Source organism: Balaenoptera ricei, chromosome 8 (assembly GCF_028023285.1).
Source record: "Balaenoptera ricei isolate mBalRic1 chromosome 8, mBalRic1.hap2, whole genome shotgun sequence".
In the NCBI taxonomy this organism is placed as follows: Eukaryota; Metazoa; Chordata; class Mammalia; order Artiodactyla; family Balaenopteridae; genus Balaenoptera; species Balaenoptera ricei.
The window spans coordinates 61,700,265-61,723,987 of NC_082646.1; the positions used below are offsets into that span (position 1 = coordinate 61,700,265).

Consider the following 23,723-nt stretch of genomic DNA (forward strand, 5'->3'; position numbering starts at 1 on the left):
CACACTCTATTTCCGTTGGACAGCACTGCTTCTAGGGCCTTCAGTGAGAACCAGGTGACCTGAGAGGCCTCCTCCGGCCCCACTTCAGCTGCTGCCTGGTGTCCACCTGCCAAACAGCAGGCGCTGCCAGGGGAGGGATGGCCTGTCCCACACACGGAGCCCGACACAGAACTATTCACTGAATGGGCAGACCTGAGAAGAGACACAGGGAAAAAGAAGCTCCTCATGACACTACTTTCCCACCTTTTATTATTCAACAAATGGATGGGCGTGGAGACACAAGGGTGGGACAACAGCAAAGTTTCAATAAATAAGAGAAATGCGGACAGCAGTGGGCCCATGCCTGCACAGCCCCACATAAATAACGAGGTTGCTGAGCCACAGTGGAGACGCGGGCTGGGCAGTCGCCCGCACTGCCCAGGCCAGGGGACGAACACACCAACACCACAGGGACACAGAAACCACCGAGGCCAGAAGCCTCACCCCTTACCCTCCAAAGCGCCTGAGATCTTGTGGGTGGCTGGGCAGGCTGGGGCTCTGTACCACAGCCCTGCCCAGGTCAAGTCTGTTTTTTCAATTTCAATAAAAATGGCAGGGGCAGGGGCAGGCACGTGCATTATGCCCCTTCTGTAGGCAGAGCCATGGATGGGCAGCCCCATGGGAGCCTTGAAGGTGGTGGCCCTGAAGCAGCAAAAACGGGGCCAGATAAAACTACTAGTGGGAGGGGTGGCAAGGGGTCAAGCTCTCCATCTACACGATCCAGCCCAGAGCCTGCAAGATGCTGGAAGGCCCTAGGCACCGAGACGCCACTCTCTCCCCGCTTCACAGTCAGAAGAATTGGGACCCAGTAATGGCCAGGGGCTTGCCCAGGATTAGAACCCAGGAACTCGGTTCCTAGCTCATGGCTTTTTGTTGACCCCTCCCTTTGCAGGACCTGTCAGAAAGGAGGGGGAGGTCCCCTCTATAGAGGCAAGGGGTGGCTCATCACTAAGGCGTGGAGCCAGGGGGGCCAGGTAGAGGGCCCCTCCCCACCACTGAGGCCTAGCCACCCGGTGGTGCAGAGGACCCTGTGGGCTCCTAGGATCCAGCCAGGGCAGGGCACGGCGTCAGGGACATCCTGCAGGGAAGGAAATGGGCGGCAGGGACGGGAGGGGCTCTCAACCGGCTCCTGCACACAGCACCCGCCGGCCGGCTGGCCTGCCTCCTCACTGGGGTGGACGCTCCCACCTCCAGGCCTTGGCCTTGGCTGTTCTGTCTGCTGGGCCATTCTGGATCCTCACTGGCTCAGCTGCAGCTCTACCTCCTCCAGGAAGCCTTCGGAACCTCCCAGGGCAGGGCTGCAGTGTCCTCAGACGAGACAGCCCCTCAGATGACCAGGTTGCTCTCACTCAGCCGGACCACATAGCGGTTCTCCTGGGGGGCAGGGGTGAGGGGTCAGAGCTGTCAGGGGGCTTCTGGACTCCAAGAAAGTAGCCCTCTGTACCTCCACCCCTGCCCCATCTGCAGTTGGGGTTGGCACAGGTGCCAACAGACACCTTTCCCCTCTGGTCCTCACCTCGGCCTTGTTCTCTGCTGGGGGCTTTAGCCATTTAGGGTGGCTTCCACCACTTCCCAGCAGTGCCCGCTGCTCACTGGAGAGGCCACATCGTGGGGAGTCAGGGAGATCACCCCCTGAGGGCCCGGCCTCCGTGATGGTCTTCACCTCCGAGGCCACTGAACTCGTCCGCTGCTCAGGAATTCGGGCCACACGGAACCTGTGAGGAGAGGTAGTGCGATCATCCTCCATTAGAGGAGGGACCCCAGGTGTGGAGGGCGCAGCACCCGCCAGGGTCACACAGCAAGTTCATGGGTCAGAGCCTGAGCCCTCCCCACGCCTTCCCACCCACTGACAAGCTCCCAACACCTCCCGACACTAGGCTGCAGGTGGACAGGCTCTTAGCCTGAGGCGGCGCAGGTGTGATGGGGGCTATGACCCTGCCCTGGGGGCCCAAGGACTCCATGTGAGAGAGCATAGCTGGGAAGACTTGGCTTTTCCCTGGCCACCCCCACTGCAAAGAGGCCCACTGAGGCCAGGAAGGGTGAGGCCACCACTGAACCACTGTTCATGGATCAGGCTAGGGCCCTGCCTCCCCCAGAGCTGTCATGTCATGTCGTGGCACCCTGCTGTGTCTATGCCCTCCTCACCTGCCCACAGACAAGATGGTGATCTCGCCCTGGCGTCCTGCCTTGGCCCCGACCTTGGGCGCCCTGGCTGGGTTGGGCAGGAGTCTGGGAGTAGGAGTGGTGGCAGCTGCAGCCTCGGGGGACAGCAGCACCTCGGGCCACTTCTGGCTACAACGGGAGCAGCAGGGGCCAGAGAGTGAGGCCAGGCCCTGCACAGTGTGGAGGTGGTGGCGATGTGGGCAGACGTGCGGCATGCTGGGTGGGCCCAGCGGCAGCCTGTGGAAGACACAGGTGGGAGCGGTCACTGGGGCAGGGCAGGCCCAGGAGACCCCAGGAGGTAGTGAAGGGGAAGCGGGGTGACAGGAGGGGCAACATACCCAAGTGGTGAGTCCCCAGGAGGCAGGCTGATTACCTGTGGTTTGGGGCCCTCCTTGCCCACCTGCCCACTTACCTGGGCAGAGGCCTGTGGCTGGTCTGCGCCAGCTGTTTGCTGTGATACTCCTTCAGCAGCTCCTCCAGGGCCGCTGCATTCTCTGTGGGCAGCTGTAGTCAGAACCCGGCTCTGGGCTGTGAGGGACACTCCCCCCAACCTCCTGCCCCAGCACAAATCCCCCTACCTACCCGCCACCCCCTCGCTGGCCCAGGCTGTGTGCCTTTTCCTCCACCTCTCACCAGGCAAGAGCAGGCAGAGAGGCGGCAGCCTCATGAACCACAGTGGTCAGAGAGGGGCACGCTGGCCTGAGGTATCCCGGCGGGAGGGGCAGAGCAGAGCTCTGGGAGGGATGGGGTCAGACCTCCCCCCTCACCTTTCTTCTCCGTGATCAGGCGCACCAGGACCCCAATGGTGTCCTCATTGGCGTCCTCAGTCTGGTAGGCAGGGTTGACCCCTGGGGAAGAGCAGAGAACCATGATCCTAGGGAAGGAGGCAGGGGCACACTCTGGGCTCACAGGCTACACCAGGACATGGCAGCAGAGGGCGCCCCTGGCCTGGGTGTATGCGTACCTAAGGGCCTCAGCTCTGATTCTGAGCCCATTATCACCTTCACTACTTAGCATCATTGCTCCCTGCACCCAGCAGCACCAGGGGCTTAGCGGTTTCAGGGCCATCTGAACTCCACCGTCCCTGCAGAGTGTGTGGGATGAGGGAACCAGCCTCTCTCAGGGCCTGCCCTCTCCTCTCTTTAGCCTCAGGGAGCTGTGGGCTGCCTCTCTGCCCAGAACCTCCGACAGCCCCGGCAAACTCTGCCATCCCAGGCCTATCACCTCCCTGCACACCGCCCTGTCGGTATAACTAACTGAGGACCCGAACCTCAAGGGCATGAGAATGAGCCATGCAATCATTCCTGGGCCAGCAGCAAACAGAACTCCTAGGACTCGCACCCAGGCAGTAGCCAACAGTTAAAGGGAGTCCTAGGCCAGGAAAACAAGTGCAGTTCCAGGCAAAATGGCCTGAGTTGCCACTTTCCTGCCTGCCTAAAGCGCCTGTCCCCCTCCTGCCCCCTGCAGACTGCAGTGTCAGAGGTTGAAAATGGCGCTGGCATGGCAGGTGCCATTCTATCTTGACTTGGCCCCCAAGTTCTGTGAGCAGTGTATGTGCATGTGGGATCCTGGCCCTACTGGCCCTCGGGGGACAGCGCGGTGGGGTAAGGGGAAGAAGAAAAGGAACCCAGGGCCCTGGGGTAGGGGCAGGAGGAACATGTCTCTCCCTCTGGTTCCAGGGCTCGTAACTCAAACCACAGCCTGGAGCTGAAACCTGAGCCCCTCATGGTCCCCGTCCAGGACAGCTGCCCTGCCAGCCCTTCAGGCCAGAGGTCGGAGGTCACCCTGAGTACCCAGAAAGCAGTCCAACCCTTGAACCACACACACAACTGCAGCCCCTGAGGAGTCCAGGCCCTTACTCCTGGGTAGGGCCTCACACAGGGAGGGAATCCCACTAAAGCCACTTGACCTCCGCTCTGCCTCTGCTCCGCCCCAGTTGCCACCTCGGGCCACCTCACGCTTCCTTCCACTTTGTCAGTCCGCAGTGTCTCCTCTGCGGCCCACGTGCGGCACCTCTGGGAAACTCTCCCGAGTAGCCCTCTGCAGGCCCCTCCCCGTCAGACCCTCCAGACCAAGTAGGTTCTCAGCCTGCGCCCTCTGGCCTCCCCACCCAGCCCCAGGCTGGGCCTCACCGCTGCCTCCGCCTCCAGGGCCAGGCCCGACCTCCTTGTGGGCCGTGCAGTGGTAGCCCTTCCGCTTGAGCAGGTTACACACCAGGATGCCTAGCAGCCCCATGAGGCAGAAGATGGGCACGATGGCAACAACCGCGTACTGGGCAGCCGTCTCCTCAGGGCTGCCCGCCCGCGTGCTGTTCCCAGGCTGCCGCGTCTCCCCTGCGCCGCTCGCCCCTGCTGCCACCTCCACGCCACGTCGGGCCCGTCGTCCCCGCTCTGAGCACCACGGAGGATGGAGGCATGGAGGAAAGACAGAGGCAGAGAGAAACACACTCAGAGAGGCCCAGGGCCCGGGTTACTGTGGGCAGGGGTCGGGACGGTGGGTGGTACCGGCATGTCCAGAGCACCCACTCTCCACCATGGTGGGGAAGTAAAGGGCAACTCACCCCCTCCTTTTTGGCCATCTGACCAGTCAGCCAGCCTGAGCAAGGCCTCCTCAGCCCTCAGGATGGCCAGACCCTGAGGCCTCTGTCCACCCCTCATGATGGGTCAGAGGGGTGAACAAAAGGCAACGGTGCACATGCCTGGGCACAGCGACACCGGATCCCGCCTCCCCACAGCCTGACCCATGAGTTAGTTGCCTCAGAAGGTGACCAACTCAACAGGTGAGAGGAGGTGCATGTGTGTAAGCGTATGTGCTCACACTCAGCTACATGGGTTGTTTCGAGGGGATAAGGACAGGAGACCGGTTGGGATGTGAGCCCCCAGCTGTGGCAGCCACCTGCTGGACAGTCTCTGCCACTCAAAGGCGGGGTGAGAAGACACAGCCAGTGGACCTGCTGGACACCCTGTGGCTGCACACCCTCCCCTGGGCTAGGGGAGTGAGGACCCCACTGCCCCAGACGGACACTGCGGGGCCCTTGGGCTCAAGCTCGCCAGACCCCTGCCCACACATACCCTGCCAGTCCTAGCCACCACCTGCCACTCACCGTAACAGCCGCGAGTACCCAGGGGTGTCCAGGAGCACGGCTGACAGGGAACACGGGGGACCTCTGACGGGGCAAACCACCTGCAGGGAGGGAAGATGTTACTGAAGCCCAAAAACTATCCTTAAGAGAGGCTGGACCTTCCTACTGGGCACCCTCACTGGTCCTGACCCACCCCATTTCACAGATGGGAAGACCGCGGCCCACTCAAGAGGTGAGTGAGGCTGGGATCCCAGGATCTCAAGTCCTGGTCACCTGGTCATGAACACCCACACCCCACCCCATGGCTCACCCAGGCTGGCAGTTTCCACATAGTGTGTCTCGAGTTGCCGTGCCCACCTGGGCCTCCAGCCTCCCTCGAGGGCTGCAGCGGGAGTGTGGCTGGCAAGGGCTAGAGCCCCAGGAAGCTGAGAAGGTGCCTGGGGGGCAGGACCTGCATAATGTGCCCTGCCCTGGTTCCTGCAGGAGGGAAAGAGTGAGAACAAAGCCAGGAGCCAGGCCTGAGGTCCCTGCCCCTGGCCCTCAACAGTCTTCCCAGGAGAGGTGGATGGGCAGGGCGAGCTCACCAGGTTGGGCTCCTCGCCAGGTGGGCACGGCCAAGGAGTTGTTGATGTTGCAGTGGCCAGAGGCCAGGGCAACAGCTGGAAGAAAAGAGGGCAGGACACACTGAGGGAGCGGAAAGCACTGGGACATGGCATCTCTGGGGCCACCTACCCCCCACCCACTTTCAGTCACCCCAGGCACAAGGGCCACCAATATACAGGGCCACCCCCAGGCTTTGGGGACACTCTCTAACCTCAATCCCTTGTGCTACAAGTAAAATCTGCCTGTCCCAGACCTGCTGCATTGCCATTGCCTAGGCAAGGGGAGAACCACATCTGCTTCTGGAAAGTGCTGAAACGCCTCAGACAGGGCCAGATCAGGATCTTGAGCCCCTGGGTCTGTGAGTCACGCCCTTCTAGCTAACCAGGATGATGAGGAGGAAATTCTTCCGAATTCCTCTCTCAGGTTCCGCCCCCCTTCCTGCTGCCTTGGTCCCCACACCACAGCTGAAAATGTCATTAACCAGCCTCAGTTCATCATCCCTGGGGCCGAGGCTGCAGATGGTGCCTCGGGGCCTCGGCTGAGTCTCTGGGACCACATCCTCCTCCGTGACCTTCCCACAACACAAGGCCAGCCCGTTCACACCCTGGGACCCACACAGGGCATGACAGGCCCCAAAGGAAGGATCTTCTCCATTTGTGTCCTCCCCCTATTCCTCTCGGAGCTCCCTCTCTTCCCATTCCAGGTGTGAACTATCTGCCCTGAATCCTGCCCGCAGGGGAGATCCCCCAGTCCTCCAGTTGGGCCCCAGTTTGGGGCAGGCACAGTGTAGAGCCAGCTACCCTGAAGGGCAGAGGGAGTGTCACACGGGAGGTGCTAGAGACCTCCTCAGGCCCTAGACCCGGCTCCAGCACGTGCCAAACACTGAGAGGCCAACGGCACCAGGAGCACGTGGGGCAGGAGGCACTTCCTAGGGTCAGACTGCCTCGATTCTTCAAAAGAAGAGCCACAAAGACAACCCTCAGAATGGGAGAAAATATTTTCAAATGAAGCAACTGACAAAGGATTAATCTCCAAGATTTATAAGCAGCTCATGCAGCTCAATAACAAAAAAACAAACAACCCAGTCCAAAAATGGGCAGAAGACCTAAATAGACATTTCTCCAAAGAAGATATCAGATTGCCAACAGACACATGAAAGAATGCTCAACATCATTAATCATTAGAGAAATGCAAATCAAAACTACAATGAGGGGCTTCCCTGGTGGCGCAGTGGTTGAGAGTCTGCCTGCCAATGCAGGGGACACGGGTTCGAGCCCTGGTCTGGGAGGATCCCACATGCCGCGGAGCAACTGGGCCCGTGAGCCACAGCTACTGAGCCTGTGCGTCTGGAGCCTGTGCTCCGCAACAAGAGAGGCCGCGACAGTGAGAGGCCCGTGCACCGCGATGAAGAGTGGCCCCCGCTCGCCGCAACTAGAGAAAGCCCTCCCACAGAAACGAAGACCCGACACAGCCAAAAATAAAAATAAGTAATTAAAATCTTAAAAAAAAAAAAAAAAACTACAATGAGATATCATCTCACACCGGTCAGAATGGCCATCATCAAAAATCTAGAAACAATAAATGCTGGAGAGGGTGTGGAGAAAAGGGAACACTCTTGCACTGTTGGTGGGAATGTAAATTGATACAGCCACTATGGAGAACAGTATAGAGGTTCCTTAAAAAACTAAAAATAGAACTACCATACGACCCAGCAATCCCACTACTGGGCATATACCCTGAGAAAACCATAATTCAAAAAGAGTCATGTACCAAAATGTTCATTGCAGCTCTATTTACAATAGCCAGGACATGGAAGCAACCTAAGTGTCCATCATCGGATGAATGGATAAAGAAGATGTGGCACATATATACAATGGAATATTACTCAGCCATAAAAAGAAACGAAATGGAGGTATTTGTAGTGAGGTGGATGGAGTTAGAGTCTGTCATACAGAGTGAAGAAAGTCAGAAAGAGAAAAACAAATACAGTATGCTAACACATATATATGGAATCTAAGGAAAAAAAAAAAAAAAGGTCATGAAGAACCTAGTGGCAAGACGGGAATAAAGACACAGACCTACTAGAGAATGGACTTGAGGATATGGGGAGGGGGAGGGGGAGGGGTAAGATGTGACAGGGTGAGAGAGTGGCATGGACATATATACACTACCAAATGTAAAACAGATAGCTAGTGGGAAGCAGTCGCATAGCACAGGGAGATCAGCTCGGTGGTTTGTGACCACCTAGAGGGGTGGGATAGGGAGGGTGGGAGGGAGGGAGATGCAAGAGGGAAGAGATATGGGAACATATGTATAACTGATTCACTTTGTTATAAAGCAGAAACTAACACACCATTGTAAAGCAATTATACTCCAATAAAGATGTTTAAAAAAAAAAAAAAAAAGAAGATCCAGGTAACCAACCCCAGCACCCACCGGGGCAAGAGGTTCCTGAGCGCAGGGCTCAGGACTCACCTTCCCCACGGTCCCATCCCCAACTCACCACAAGGAGGCAGGATAGGGGCCAGTGCGGTGGGCTCAGCTTCATCCTCAAGCCCCAGTGGGTCGCCAGCCTCAGGCAGATGGAGGGGAGGCTCAGACGGAGACGGGACAGGCAGGCAGGCAGGCAGCTGCCGTCCTCCCAGTGCTCCTTCCAGGACGGGGCTGGACAGGAACATCGAGAGGTGTCACCAGGCGGGCAGAATGCTGGGGCGGCTTGGCCTACACTCACCGGCCCTGCCCTCTGGTCCACTGCAGGTCCTAGCAGAGGTGGGGGCACCCTATCTGGGGCCAGCCTCCCAGGGCAGCTTCCCAGAGGAGGAAGGGCTTCCTGCCTCTTCCATAAACAGCCAGCTGCCCTAGGCCCAGGCAGGGGAGCAGGGGAGGAAGGAAGCCTACAGCCTCAGCCCCGAGGGTGGGAGGAACGAGAGCACTGACAGCGACCCCACGCCCGGCCTCCCCGCTTGCATCCCCAGCTCTCAGGCTCCTGCCTCTCAGAACTCCTTGGGGCCCACAAGCATGCCCGCCTCTCCTGCTTCTCTGCCTTCACTCTTGCTGTTTCTGCTCCAAGAAAGGCCTTTTCCGTCACACTTCAAAGCCCAACACAAAGGCCTCTTGTTGTGGAAGCCTCTCTAGACTTCCATTTCCCCAAAGCTCCCCCACCCCCAACCCCATCACAGTGCTAGTCCTCCCACGGGTCCCACGGTCCCACCCGGCAGACTTCTCCAGAGATCTGGGATGTGTCTGACTGCATCTCTTGAGCCGCGGGCAGACCTGTAGGGGTGGGAGTGGCAGCCAGCATTCAAGCCTTCTGTCTTCTCTTGGGCACCTGCTGTGTGCTGGGCACTGCCCTCAGCACGGGGAAAGGTATGAACAAGACAGGCGCTGTCCTCAGGGAGCTCACACCCCAGGGGAGACCAACGACCAACAGATAAACAGTGAGCGTCCCGTGCCAGATGGAGGGAAGTGCCAAGAAACCAAATAAGGCATGTGAGGGCACAGAGGGTGACGGGCACGGGCCTGAGGCTGAGCCCCCAGGCTCAAGGGTGTGGCCTCCTCTGTAGAAAAGTCTCCAGCCAGTAGATGAGGTTGGAAGAGCAGGAAGAAAAATTTGGATTGCACAAAAGGGATAGTGGCAGAAAAAGGGAGTTCAATGACCTCTTTCCAGGAGGCCTGTCTCCAGGCTCAGGAGGGTGAGAGAGGGGTGTATATGGAGGGCCTCAGGTACAGGCCACAGGCAGCCTCTGACCCCCAAGGGGCAGCCTTGAGCAGCCAAGCCCAGCATGTTGAGGGGGCCCTGCCTAGAACCCCGGGGCTGTCTGATGCCCAGCCTGGCAGGAGAAGCACTGCCTGCAGTAAGTAAACCCCAGGTCACGGAAGAGCCGAGAGCTCCTTGGCCTACAGGCGGCCCGGACTTCCCACCAGGAAAAGGAGCCAGAGGAAACTGATCCGGCTGCGCGTGGGCCTGGCCTGGCACAGACCTTGGCGGGCCAGGGGTTTGAATTACACCCAGGGGAGGGGCTGGGGCAGTGGTCACACTATCCTCGGGACTCTCCAGGTCACTGGCAGTGGCTCTCGGCCCAAGGCCAGCTCAGGGGAAAACCTGGGACAGAAGGTCCAGCCACAGAGTAGAGTGAAGGCTGCACCCTGGCAGTCAGCACCCAACAGGTGGCATCCTCTGACCCATCCTCCACCGGTCCCTCCTCCAACATGGTCACAAGTGTCCCCCCCTGCCCAGGCCCAGTTCCTACTCAAGCCCATCTCTCCATGGCCCCTTCCTTGGTTCTTCATGGGAGCTCACCCACAGACTTGACCACGAGCCCCAAGACCTCAGGCCGGCCCCATAGCCCTGTCCAGCCCCCAGATCCAGCACCCGTCCATATCCCCAGGGTGGGCCAGAGAGCTGGGGCAGGGGTGGAAAGTAAGAGACCCAACAGCCACCGAGGAGAGACTCCCCCCTAGTCCCACCCCTGGCCGTGACTGGCACCTGCTGGGTGACCTGAGGCCACAGGGAGGGGCTGTGCAGCTGCTCACCTCCAGACAGACAGGGAGCTATGATCTCAAGACTTCGAGGAGGAAAATGGGGTCCAAAGGCCCAGACTCAAAGCCAGCGAGGGCCCACTCAGGCACATTCACAGACGCTTGCTGCCTAGCGCCCTGACGCCTTCTAATTATGTGCCTTCTAATTACCCCAAACCAGCACTTACTCCAGTCTGGCTGCCCGAGTCTCTGCTTACAGCAGCTCCCCCGGCCCCCACAATCAGCCTGAGCCCCCAGAGGACCTGCCCAGTCAGGCAGCCGCTGGCCTCCACCCAGAACACCCCTGCACGCACGTGGACCCCTGCTGCTCTGACTCCCCTCTGCGCCTTCTCCCCACCCAGCCTCCGGCACCTATGCTCTGAGCTCTGGAACCCTGACTGAAAAGCAAGTTCAGATCAAGCCCCTTGGCTGGGGGAGGGGAGTCTGAGAAGGCTCCATCCCCACCCCTCTGCCTTCCAGAAGGCAGGGCAATCAGTGACCTTCCAAAGCCCTGCACCTCGGGGCACCTCCTGAGGGCTTCCTGGGGGAGGGCTGTCAAAGATGGGCAGACCCTCAGCCTGCAGTGGTGGCGGTCTTCTCTGGCCTCAGGGCTCCTGGCAGAGGAGAACCACCCTTCAAGGCCCCAAGGGCAGAGAAGGAAGTTAGCTTAGAGGCCACTCCTCCCTGAAATCTCAGCCTGGGGCCTGTTCCCACTGTCACCAACTCCCTGGGGGACCTGAGACCCTGCTTCACCTTGCTGGGTCTCAGTTTCCTCACCTGCAAGATGGGGATGTTTATGTCCCAGAGCAAGGCTGTCATGAGGTTTAAATGAGGTAACGAGCCTGACATAGGTCATGTGACTTCCTCCCTGTCACCCCTTCTTTCCCTCTCCACCTCCCACCAAGGCTTATAACTGTTTGTTTGCTTACTTGTTTATTGCTTGCCCCCGCCCCCCTCCACCAGACAGCAGCTAGGGCAGGGATGTCTGTCTCACCCACCACAAAACCCTGCCCCGGTGTCTGGAGCAGGAGGCCTCTGAGAAAACAGGTTCACGGGGGCGTGGGGTGGGGGGAGGGGTTCCTCACGCTCAGCCCATCCCCACCCTCCAAAAAAACTGCCCAAACAATTAGAACCAGAAATTCCCTGGAAGAAAGCCAACTAACAAAGCTGTGACCAGGGCCCCAGCGGGAGGTGCCAGAGCCCCAGGGAGGTGCAGCCCCCCCGGAGGCCTCAGAGAAAGAGGAAGCTGTGTCACCACCCGGGCCTCCTCAGGCCTCAGCAGCTTCCCCTTTCCCAGAACTGAAGCTCATGGGGTCACCCAGCCCCAGCCTGGGGCCCCATCTCCACGCATTCCCTCTCCAGCCTCACCCGCCTCCGTGGTGGCCTCCTCCGAGGGTCTCCCACGGCTCCATGCTCACCCCACCCCTCGCCTGCCCCCTGGCCTCCTCCCTGGCCTCCACTTCAGCCCCCCCGCAGCTTAGGCGTCTCAACACCCAGATCTGACCCCTGTCCCTCCCCACAACTCCAGCCACTCTGAGCTTCTTTCTGTCCCCCACACTTGCCTCTCTCACCTGGCACTGGTACCTGCTGTTTCCTCTGCCCAGAAACCCCTCCCATCACCCGACTGACAGCTACCCTTCCTTCAGAGCTTAGCTTGAAGTCACTTCCTCCTGGAAGCCCCCAACCAGCACCTCACTTGTGCAGTTCTCGCCCTGGGTGTGACCAGGCTACGCACCCAGCCCTTCCCCACTGACGTGCTGCCCCCGTGCAGGGTGCCCAGCACGTGAATAGGTATGTGCTGAACCAGGGGGATCAGAAAAGGCACTCAGGAGAGGGTCCACCTTCTCCCAAGGTCAAGAGGGCCAGGGAGCAGGCTGACGATTAACAGCCTAGAGGCTGGGCTCGGGGTGGGGGATTGAACCCGGATCTGAAGCCCTTGCCTGACTTGGGGAGAACCAGCCTTCCTTGCTCTGCTCTTCACTGGCTCTGTGGCTGTGGACCCCACCCCCATTCCCCATCCCTCAGAGGGCTGTTGTGAGGCCGAGAGAACGCACATTAAATGCTCAGCACAGAGCCCGACACAGAGCAGGCCCTCAGTAAGCATTCACCGTGCCTCAGATTCCCCATGTGTAAATCGTGGAGGGGGTTATGGCACACACTCGATGGGAGGTACGAGGTACAAACGAGATTCTCTTATGTTTATGTACAATGCTTGGCGTGGAGCCTGGTACACGAGAGGTGCCCGATGAGCCACACTGACAATCTGGGGGGTGGGAGGGGTAGGAAGGGAGAGGAAAGGTTGGTGGGCAGAGCCCAGGTCACACCAAGCTTAGGCTGCAAGCTGAGAAGCCTGCATTTCCCCCAGGGCCTTGAAGGGTTAGCGGGGGAGGGAGAGGTAAGGAACAACTTCTGTCTCAGAGGGCTTGCTGGGCTGCCTGCCAAGTGAGGCAGGGCTGGGGAGACGGAGGTGGGAAGCAGGTACCCACCTGGAGCAGGGGGTGGGGGGCAGGTATTTCTGTTTCCCAGCCAGTGGCTTGACGGCCTGGGGACCTCCCTGCAGCCTCCAGGGGCTAGGGTTGCCTGGAAACACAGCTGGACACAGGCCTTTCTCGGCAGTGGCTGCACCCTAGGCAGGAAGACAAAGGCCGCCCATCAATAGAGAAATCCAGGTTAGCAAGGAAGCCAGTGGTTCCTTGGCAACTGGGGCTGAAGTAGGGCAGTGCCCACAGTGGGCAGTAGTGAGGACAGCTAGGCATTGCCTCCTTTTCATCCTCCGCCCTCACAGGGAAGGGAACAGACTCCCATCGCCTCGGGCCAGGCCCTCATCCTGGGTTGCCTCCACTCCTCACAGGAGAGGTGAGCGTCCCTGCTTCACCCTTGGGTAACTGAGGTTGTGGCAGGTCACCCAGCCGGGGGGGGGGGGGGGGGGGGGAAGGGGGGAGGGGGGGAGGTAAAGCGGGGGTGGAGCCCAGGCCTACCTGACAGCTTCCCACCTCACTCTGGCCCCTCCTACCCAGGAGCCTGGCCCAGGGCCTGGCGCAAAACAGATGTTCTGAGCGTTTGCCAACCTGATGGCAGAGACTAGGGAGCTGGCGGCACACAGGAGGCGGCTCACCTGAAAAACTATTACAAAGCACGCGGGCAGGCGCCAGGGAAGGAGGTACTGCCGCCATGGGGGTCTCTGGGGCCTCTGAGGTTTCCTGCATCCATACTCATTTGCATAGTGCCCTAGCCTACCACAGCTCCAGTAGGAAAAGGCACTGGGACCTGTGAGAAGCAGGAAGCCCAGGGAAGGAGGAAGAGGAAGATCCCAGGGTAGAGCCCAGCTCCCTAGGGACTAATGCGGGGCTGGGAGCCCAGAGATGTGCAGAGGCTGCCTCAGGGCCACTCAGTGAGAAGGGCTCCCCCATTCCCACCCCCAGCCCAGCCTCAGGCAGCCAAGATCTCCCAGGTCACAACCCTGGGGTGAGGACTCCAGGCACACCAGGCAGCAGCTGCTCCCTGGCGCCCGACCAGGCCTGGGCTTAGAAGGCTCAGGGGTGTGAGGTGGGCAGGTGGGGCTGAGGGGGCTAATTGGCCCTTGAGGCTAAGAAAAGGGCTGAGGCAGCCAGGCAGGGCCCACCCAGCCCCTCCCAGTCTGGGTGCAGATGCAATCCCTGCCCCCTCCCTGGCCTAAGCCTGGGGCTGGGGGGTGTGGCAGGGGCCCAAACTAGACAGTTCTCTCTGAGGCAGAGCTGGGGCTCCCCAACACCCCTCACTAAGAACCTACTACATGCCCATTCCCTTACCAGGCCTCAAAGACAGAGTTCCAGGCTTCACAAATGAGGAAACTGAGATTCAGAGTAGTACCCTGTAACCACTTGGTCTGAAAGGAGACAAGGTTTCCCCATGCAGAGTGGGGACAGGCAGCTGGCAGCCCCTGCTCTTGCCACCCCAGACCTGGCATTCCCGCTGCTCCCACACGCCCTGCTCCAGCCCAGCACCCAAGCACTCAGAACCAGAGCCTTCCTGCAGGGAGGCTGCGCCAGTTCCCAGGACAGGATGGCAAAGCGCTATGAGGGCTGGAGGACACCCCACTGCCCACCAGCTCTCACCACTGCTACCTTCTTCTCCGAGAAGCCACCTTTGCCTCCTGCCCCAGCCGTGCATCTGTACCAATCACTGTGCCAGGGCGCCCAGAGTTGCTCAGCCCCGACCAGGCTGACTTGGGGAGGCTTTGAAAGAGACTGAGGGGAGATCACAGGCCCAGCCTGCCCTGTTCTCCGACTCCTCCAGACTCAAGGTGCTGGGGGAAAGAGACTCCCCTGCCCCCAGCAATCCCAGGTCAGGCCCTAACCAACAGAGCCTGAGGATGGAGGTCAGCCTGAAGGGGAGGCTGGACCCGGAGCAGTCACACCTGGGTTCAAGCTCTAGGTCATCACTTAGGAGCTCTGTGACCTTGGGCAAGTTACTTACCCACCCTGAGCTTCAGGGTCCTCCCCTGCAAACAGGGGTTCTGGTCCCTGTCTCCAGGGATGCTGAGGGGATAAACGGAGCCCACTGTAAGCAATACTGGTCAGGGCCTGGCCTGACCAGGCCTCTCCTGAGCACCAGTCCTCAACAGCCCACAAGGGCCAGAGGAGGAGCCAAGCTCAGAACCAAGCAGCATCCAACCAAGGTCACCCAGTGGCTCGGGAGCAGGCAAGAGTGCTTGGGGAACCCAACATCGGTCCCAACAGCATGGGTGGATGAGTCTTGGACTCGCCAGGTGGACCCTGGGTGCCCATTCCCCAGCCCTTACACAGGCCTGTGTCCACCTGCTCCCACGCCAACTGAAGCCACAGTCAGGAAGGCGAGGGGTGCTGAGCAGTCAGGACCCAGCCCTACATCCCTGAACTTGTTTCCGCCTCTGTGATTTGGGACAACTGTGCCTGTCCAGCTGACCTCCTGGCATGGCTGGAGGATCCATGGTTCATCAGGGAACAATGACTCTTCTTACAATCAGGCCTCAGCCCAGGTGCCACCTCCTGCAGGAAGCCTTCCCAGTCTCCCTGTCAGGGTGGACCCGCCCCTCTCCTGGCCCCTTCAGCCATCATTGTTCGAGGTCCCCCTCAGGGAGGGAGGCAGCAAGTGCACGCAGGAGGTGGGGCACGGCTCCATCCCTGCGCTCACTGCTCCTTCTTACCGTGAGGGTGTCCAGGTCCAAGTTAGGTCCCTCCTTCTAGAAGCCCTCCTTCCTTCTCTCTCCACCCACACACTCAGACCCTGCCTCTAACTGGCTGCAGAGGCCCCTCCATCCCTCTCCTGTGCCAAGTAGCCAGGGCACACACTCATAGCCACATGGGCAGTTTATTTATAGAGCACTCATCTTTCCCAGCGTGGCCTGGGAAAAAGCTCTGGCCTTCCAGGCAAACATACCTGGGTTAGGATCCCAGTGACACTGGAGTCTTGCAAGTCCCTGACCCATCTCTGGGCCCTCTTCTCAATGCCTGTACCTGGATGGGGCTGCTGATGACCTGGGCATGAGGCTGAGGATGAGAGCCTCATGGTCCTACCCAGGGCTGAACACAGAGCAGGGATGCAGCATCGGCACCTCCGTCTTCCCTGCCACCCCAGCTGGGTGCTAAGGTCTGCCAGAGGTCATGTCCCAATCCTGAGTTGGGGTGGGGGTGGGGGGCTGCTGGCTGATCTCAGGCAAAATGTCTCCCCCTCTGGTCCAGCCCTCCTGCCTAACCTGGCAGAAGGGCTGGCCCTATAACGGAGGGAGTGGGCCTGAGCAGCCCTACCACCACTTCCTCCTCCCCCTGCAGGTAGCCAGCCTGGTCCTTCTTTGAAAACTGACGCCAGAGTTGTCAGACAACCCTCGCTAGGCACCAGGTGGGAGGCGGAGATGGGGCTGGGGGCTGGGCACGAGCTTGAGTGCCAGAGTCCAGCACCAGTGACTGTGTGACTCAGACTAGGACTGGACCCTTCTGCCCGCTGAGTCTGGGCTCCCCATTGAGCAGCTTGGGAAAGAAGGGGATGCCCTGCTAGTGCTGCTGCAAGGAGCCCTGCACCCAGGGCCTAACACACATTAGGGCCTCAGGGGGGAGCGTCCTCTGCTGGCCCAGAATGAGAGCTTTGCCTGAGGAACCCAGGGCAAGCACCAAACTGGCCCCTACACACAGGAGTGGCCTTGAGTTTTTGCCCCTAACCCCCAGCACACACTCAGGAGCACTGGAGACCCTGGGTACCAACCTCCCTGTGCATCCTAGCACACAGTAGGCCCTCAGCCTACGATGGCTACCCTTCCCCAGGAAGAGGCCTGGCCAACACAGATATGGCAGCAGGAGAGGAGAGGCTGTTGGCCAGGCCGGCCCTACCCAGCTGGGCGTGCGGTGCCCATGAGGACCCCACCCCTGTGCCTATTCCCAGAGGTGAGGGGGGACATGTGGCACATGGACCGCACAATGAAGAAGGACTAACGCTGGGCTGGGAGGGCTTCCTGGGGGAGGCGGTGAGGCTGGGGCTGTACCCTGAATGGTCAGGAGGGTTCTAGAAAGGGGAGACAGCAAATGCAAAGGCAGAGTACAACCAAGGCATCTGGTAGGGAGGGATGAGGGTGAAAATGTAAAGTTCAAAAGGGTCCTAGAAGGAAAACCTCGATGCTAGGATGAGGAGTCTGGACTATATTTTGCAGGCAAACAGTACAAGTTACCTTAGGGAGGCCACTCTGGCGCCGCGTGTGAGGGAACTGGAAACGGAGGCAGAGAGGCCAACACAGGAGTCTGGGCAAGGACAGCAAGGCCCGAGCTGGAACCTAAGAGGCGCCCTGATTTTGCGAAGGCATGTCTTGGGCCTGCTTCCAGTCCTGGGCCACGTCCAGTCTGCTGGGGGATGTGTGGCAGGACAGAAGGTAGGTTCCCTGTCTGGAGGGTGAGAGGCAGAATATCAGGGTTGTGCGGGGCCTTGGTAAGTCCCAGCACTTCTCAGAACCTCGTCTCTCCCTCTGTAAAATGAGGCTGACCCTATGAGCAGGGGAAGGGGGCTGAAAGCTTCCCCTCCTTGGCCAGAAATGGGCACCTGCCTCCAGCAACTGTCACACGAGTCCCAACTGGGGCCACATTGGAAATGCAGCCGGGCCCCACCACCATCCCTGTGGTCCAGGCGGCCCAAGTTCCCAAAAAGGTTTGGCTTGGGCAGGGCACAGGGTGGGGCTGAGACCAGAAGAGGAGGTTAACCCTTGGTTAACCCTTCCCCTCTCCCTCCCCTTTCAGGGCCCTGAGCTATTTCCACCTCTTTGCTGGGGATGGAAATAACTCAGGCTCAGCCCCAGAAGACCAAGACAGCTATTCTGATCAGCCCCAAGAAGCACAACTCGGGCTTCCCTGGTGGCGCAGTGGTTGGGAGTCTACCTGCCAATGCAGGGGACACGGGTTATAGCCCTGGTCTGGGAAGATCCCACATGCCGCGGAGCAACTAGGCCCGTGAGCCACAACTACTGAGCCTGCGCGTCTGGAGCCTGTGCTCCGCAACAAGAGAGGTCTCGATGATGAGAGGCCCGCGCACCGCGATGAAGAGTGGCCCCCACTTGCCGCAATTAGAGAAAGCCCTCGCACAGAAACGAAGACCCAACACAGCCATAAATAAATAAATAAATAAATAACCCCCCCCCCGCAAAAAAGTTTAAGATTGCCTCCTTTAAAAAAAAAAAAAAAAAAAAGAAGCACAACTCTAGTCATTCCAGAGAGGACAGAGGGACACCCGGACCCCCAGCTCCAGCTCTCGGCAAAGCAGCAGCTGTGGGCAGAGCTAGCAGGGGCCTCAGGGAAGAATGGGGACACTGAGGCCCTGAGAGGGTAGGCACAAGCTCAAGGTCACTCCTAGCCTGTCCCTCGACCCCTGCAGTGTGTGGGTGGATTGGGGAAAGTACCCCTAGAACAACTCTGAGCAGGGGCATAGGGCCTCTCAGTTATGGTGAAGGTCAAGTGGGACTCTCAATTCTCCTGCCACTCTTGGAGCCTGGGCTATGCTGCTGACTCCCAACATTCTTCAGAGCCACATGGATGCTCCCAAAACCAGTTACATGCTCTAGAAGGCAGGAGACAGGACTTTCTGGTGACCTCTGTCTAGGAGGTGAGAGCTAGGGGGAGGGAGGAGGAGGAGGAACAGGAAGACCACGTAACCCAGCCACCCCTAATGTTCTAGACATATATACACCATACTCAGAACTCACAATGGCACACCCTGCCGAGGCCATGTTGCCAGCCTGCATTTGAGAGAAGGAAGCCCAGATAAGCCATGAGCAGATATTAGGAAGGGGAGTGGCCCTCTCCAAGCATTTTACAGGGCTTCAGGCACAGGAGACCTGAATTCCAGTCCTGGCACTGTCCTGACTCTGTGTGACCTTGGGCAAGTCACCTTGCTTCTCTGAGGTTCTGTTTCCTTCTCTGAAAAACAGTCATCACATCCCAGAACTACTGTGAGGATTCAACAAGAGCACACCATAAAGCATTCAGCATAGCACCTGGCACTGTCTCCCCAACTCTCTCCCCGACCCAGAATACAATCAACGTTTTCAGAGGGTGACAGGAGAGAACTTCCAGATCCTTTAGCAGGTGTCTCCTCACCTCTCCTGGGCTAGGGAGCCTGATTTCCATTCCACTTTGCATGAACCCAAGAGACCCTTTTGTGTGGGTGGAGGCCTCAGGAGGGTCTAGCCCAGATGGTGAAGAGGCCCTGCTCCAGCTCTCCAAAGCAGAGACGACTCATGCCCCCAGGAACATGCCCCCGCTCCCCCCAAGAAGGGAACTGAAGAAAGGAGATGGGGACCAGAGAAGTCAATGTCTATGGGTCAGAATTTTCGGCTTGATCTGAGGAGCTGTGCTTCCAACCCTGTCACCAGCACCTGGGCACAGCCCCTGGGCCACTTTGTCCCCAGCAGACAGCCTGCCCCCACCCCCTACTGCAGTCTTTCTGCCTGAAGGGAGGTAGGGGAGAACAGAGACAGTTGACCCCAAAACAACACAGGATCCCGAAGTGATGATTCACAGTCCATTCACAGCCCAACACCTCAGTGTGCAAACAGGGAAACTGAGGCCCAGCGAGGGCGGGCGGGATCTGAGAGCAAGAATATGCCTGGGCCCAGTGAGAATACAGGTTACCAGGAACAGAGCTTAGCCAGGCCTCTCGGAGTATGTGTGTGTGTGTGTGTGTGTGTGTGTGTGTGTGTGTGTGTGTGTGTGTGTGTGTGTGTGTGTGTGTGTGTGTGTGTGTAGCCTGAGGTTACCTCAGGGGCCCTCAGCTGCTGCCAGACGTATCACCCCACCAGATGCCCCTCAGCCTTGGCCCCTCTCCCTCTGCCAGGGCAAGTCACTCAGGGTCCACCCCCCTCACTAAATTGAGCTCCTGAGGGACGCCCTCTTGGGGACAGTCCTGGAGAGACCTTTGTCCCCTCCCTGGCCCCTCTCCTTCCAGCCCCCATCTGCTAGTAGGTGTTTGAGGTCCCTCCTCTTTCCGCCTCTTACTCATTTCCCTGAGGTGCAGACGCGGACACGGGCGGACACACACACACACTGCACTACTTGACCCCACAGCACACTATGACTCCAGTGCTTCAGGGGCTGGTTCTCACAGTCACTTGGGGTTCCTCTTCCTCTATACCATGTTCACTCACGTTCATGAGGGCCCTGACCCTGCCCTGGTCACACCCCAGGCTACACACACACTCAGTGACCCCAGTAACCCGGGGTCTCACTCACAGTGGGCTGGGGTCACGGTCACCCTTAGTGACCCGGGGTGTCTCTCTCACACAGTCACACGCACACACTCTGCCTGTCACAGACACACACAGCCCCTCGGTGTCTCCCCCTCGGCCCGACGTCACCGCCCAGTGTCCGGGCCACACGTTCGCCCTGGCTGGGCCGCCTCACGCGCCGTGTCACCCACAGTCACGGGCTGACACCGTTTAGAACCCCCCCTCCGGCCTCCCCGCGCCGCAGCCACACTGAGGAGCCGCCGTCCCGCCCCGCACCCCGTCCTGGTCTCAGTCCAAGTATCCCAGGCCGGGGCGTCTCCGGGGCCCGCCGGCTCCTCAAACTGCAAGTTCCGCCGCCGCCTCCCCCTCACGCACGGCCGGGCCTGGAGCCGCGGCCGGAGGACGCACAGGTCCCCGGGCAGGGGGCTCAGAGACGGGCGGGGGTCCGTGCGCGGAAGGCGCCGGGACAAGACGCGGGGGCGGGGGGGGCGCGGGGCCCGGGCTGCGGCATCCGCCGCGCCGGCGAACTTCCTCAGAGACGCTGGGAGGCAGGGGGCGCCGCTCGGGCCCGCATCCCTCTGGCCCCGGCCTCCGGGATTGGACTCCGGGCTGGGACTCCGCGCGTGCTCCTTACCTGGCCGCCCCGAGGCAGCTCCAGCAGCCCAGCTCCCAGGCCGACGCGGTGCCCGAGCCCGGCTCGGCGAGCGCACTGGCGGCCGCGCAGCTTGCGCGCCTTTTGAATGAATCGCCGCCTGGTCCGGGAAGGCGCGCAGCCCCGCCCCCGCGCGTCACGGCCGCCGGCCCCGCCTCCAACGTCAGAGCCCAGGTTCGCGACCCCCGCCCCCTGCCCCTGGAGACCGCCATGGGGCTGGCGCTCTGCAGCCAGGCCGTGCTGCTCTGTGTCGCCATCTCTCGCGCTCCCCTGGAACTGCAGGTGGCTGCGCCGGACAAGGTCTCTCGGATCAGCCCCTTCTGGGCTCCAAACCAATAAAGAAGGGGTTGCAAGATGCAAGATAGACTGGAGACTTGGATGCTACTCTGAGACCTGTCACCATTGCCAGTGCTAACGGGGCCACCACTGTCCCTCCCTGGGTCTCGTTTTCCTCCTGGAAATTGGCAGCCAGGGACAACGACCTCACTTTGCCTTGTTGAAGAGGCCCAGGTCCACCCGCAGAAACCCCACCTAGTTGTTGAGAAAGGCCTGGTGAAAGTGAATCTATAATGGAGGCCCACTTGGTGGTCTCCTGCCCATTCTTCAGGGCCCAGCCCAAACCTCCTTCCTCCAGGAGGCCTTTCCTGTCTCCATTCCCCGCCCCTCCCCTCTCTGCCAGGATAGTTAGTCCCTCCTTCCAGCAGGACAGATGATACACTGCTGTCCCTTCCCTACCACCAGCTGTCCCACCCTGCTGATTCCCAATGCCAGCCATCAGGGTGCCCAGCAGGGTGTGACTAAGGACCCCAGGGCACTATTCATATTGTATTCCCAGCTCTGTGAATCGTGCCCCTTGGAGCTGTGCCATATGGTGGGCCAGAACTGGAGGCAGCAGCTCAAGAGCCAGGGTTTCCCCCACTCAGTACCATTCAGGGGATCCCAGGTGGCCCTCCCAGGACAGCAGGGCTGGGAGGAGATGCAGACAGTAGGGAGGGCCTTATGCTTGGGGGGGCAGAGGCCTGGCTGGGATCAGGATAATCACAGCTCATGGCAGAGGTGGAGGAAGGTAAATAAGTTGTTAGGGATACATTATGAGGGGAGGTGAAAAATTCTAAATAAACTGTCATAGCATCTGAGCCATGGGGTGAGGGGGTGGGAAAGGTCAGGTCTCCAGGGTCCAGGAGATCCCAGCAGGAGAACTGGACACCTGCAGAGGGAGGGGGAAAGGGGAAGAGTTTCCATTTCCTTGGGCCAGGCCCAGGTTGTGCGGGAAGGGCAGAAAGAGCTCCAGGTCACTGATGTTGGGATCATAGCACCAGCCAGGCCCCTTGTATGTCAACGGACACCCCCAGGGCTAGGTCAGGGGTGATCCCAGGGTCACATATCCCACATCCGAGCCCACAGAAGGAGTCCAGAGAAGATCCATGCTGGGGACCTGCTGAGGGGGCTAGAGCAGCCAGGATGCTCTCTATCCCTGCAAATGTTTTCTTTGTAAGGGGACCTTCTATGCCCCAGTTCCAAGTACTGGAGTTCAAATGGTGGCATTTCACATGCACCCAGTAGACCAAATGGGGATATGCTTTTTGGTCAAGGAGCACTGGCTATTAATCAGACATCCTATAGAGGGTCCAGGCCTGTCTCTACTACCAGCTCTCAAATCCTTCCCCAACTCAGCTTCCCCATCTGAAAATTAGGCTGCCAAACTTGTTGCCTGGAGGTCATTCCAGTTCTCTGTGGGAGGAGGCGATCTGCCTGACGTGGCCAAGTGGGAAGGGTGAGCAGCCACCAGAGACAGAAGAAATGACCAGGGATGGAGGGGCCGAGGCAGTCCCTTCTGTCCTCTGAACCACAGCAAGCTGCAGCTGGGACCCTGCCCAAGAGTCTGGGAACATTTAGCCGTTACAGTGAGGAGACAGGGAAGGGGTTGTGGAGGCTGCGGGAGAGATTTAGATCAGCTTTTTATGGAGGTTGGAGAACCACAGGCTCGAGAACAAAGGACTCTCAGAATCACAGGCTTTTAAAACTCCTGGCATCTCAGATGGATCTACGGAATCTTAGCATTACAAGCCCTGAGCTCAAGGACCTCAGAGACGATCTCATTGAACCTCTCATAGTGCAGCCAGAGAAGTGAGCCCAGAGAAGGCCCACACCTCATCCTAGGTGGCACAGCACAATAAGCTGGGATGAGCTGTGGTGATCCAGAGGCAGGGACATGGACTCCATGTCCCACTGAGACTCTCCCCGAGGTGGGGTGGGGATCCTGGGCCACAGGATTAGAGGAAGGGGGGTGTCTGCAGGGGATCTGAGCAGATGGCAGCCTCTGGGGTTATGGACCAGAAATGGTGGTGCCCTCTGCTGGCTACCCTTAAATTCCAACGTGGACGTCCAAAGCAAGAGGAAATGTCCCAGCTCAGATTTAAATTTCAAAACTCTGCACTTGGCTAACCCCCCAACTGGCCAAGTTCTACCTCAGAAGGTGGGCTGTCCTCCTGTGTTTGTGCCTTAGCTCCAGGGGGAGGGTGGGCTTGGTTTAAGGAAAAACTGGGGTTGGGAGGCCAGGGTGGGGCTCAGCTTGGGGCAGGAGCTGAGCTGGGGCTGCTAGGCCTGAGAGCTGGGTTCTGTCCACATTTAGGTCCAGACCCTGGCTTGGGTCTGGAATCTCACTGGGGTTGGGCTTTGGTGTCACACAGTTAGAGGTCAAGTCCTAGTTCTGCAATTGTCAGGTTGTATGGCCTTAAGCTAGTGACTTCACCTCTCTGAGTGCAAGCTCACCTGCCCAGGGTGTTGTGAGGATCTGCTGAGACTCCGTTTGGGGGATACCAGCTTATTCTAGGCTGCTGGGCTCAGAACCCCCATCTGCTCCCTCTGGTCCCCCACCCTCAAGTGTTTGCCCTGTGTCTCTCCACAGCCCAGCATCTGGGCTCTGCCCCCATTTCTCCCTGAGGCCTGCA

General features: G+C 59.4%; 1 protein-coding gene across 2 annotated transcripts; it reads right to left on the reverse strand.

Moving 5' to 3' along the window:
• Positions 1-237: 237 nt before the first annotated feature.
• RELT (RELT TNF receptor) lies at positions 238-17,163 on the reverse strand. 2 transcript variants are annotated; one of them, XM_059929480.1, is made up of 11 exons: positions 17,082-17,163; positions 8,391-8,551; positions 5,869-5,943; positions 5,595-5,761; positions 5,306-5,385; positions 4,335-4,592; positions 2,970-3,050; positions 2,615-2,696; positions 2,185-2,439; positions 1,556-1,754; positions 238-1,413 (listed from the first exon to the last, which is right to left on the reverse strand). In XM_059929480.1, exons 2-11 carry the CDS (start codon positions 8,433-8,435, stop codon positions 1,366-1,368), a joined length of 1,290 nt encoding a protein of 429 aa, XP_059785463.1. In that variant the 5' UTR covers positions 8,436-8,551; positions 17,082-17,163; the 3' UTR covers positions 238-1,365. The 2 variants fall into 2 exon arrangements, with proteins under 2 accessions (XP_059785463.1, XP_059785462.1); XM_059929479.1 differs by lacking the exon at positions 17,082-17,163 and adding an exon at positions 9,161-9,254.
• Positions 17,164-23,723: the final 6,560 nt, after the last annotated feature.

Bases quoted from the DNA above. Each gene is read 5' to 3' on its own strand.
- RELT (XM_059929479.1), bottom strand. From the start codon at position 9,188: ATGCTGGCTGCCACTCCCACCCCTACAG. The intron at 5,386-5,594 runs GTGAGCCATGGG...CCCTCCCTGCAG, and splicing joins TGTGGAAACTGCCAGCCTGG to GTGGTTTGCCCCGTCAGAGG. The intron at 2,440-2,614 runs GTAAGTGGGCAG...TGTCTTCCACAG, and splicing joins AGCCACAGGCCTCTGCCCAG to GCTGCCGCTGGGCCCACCCA.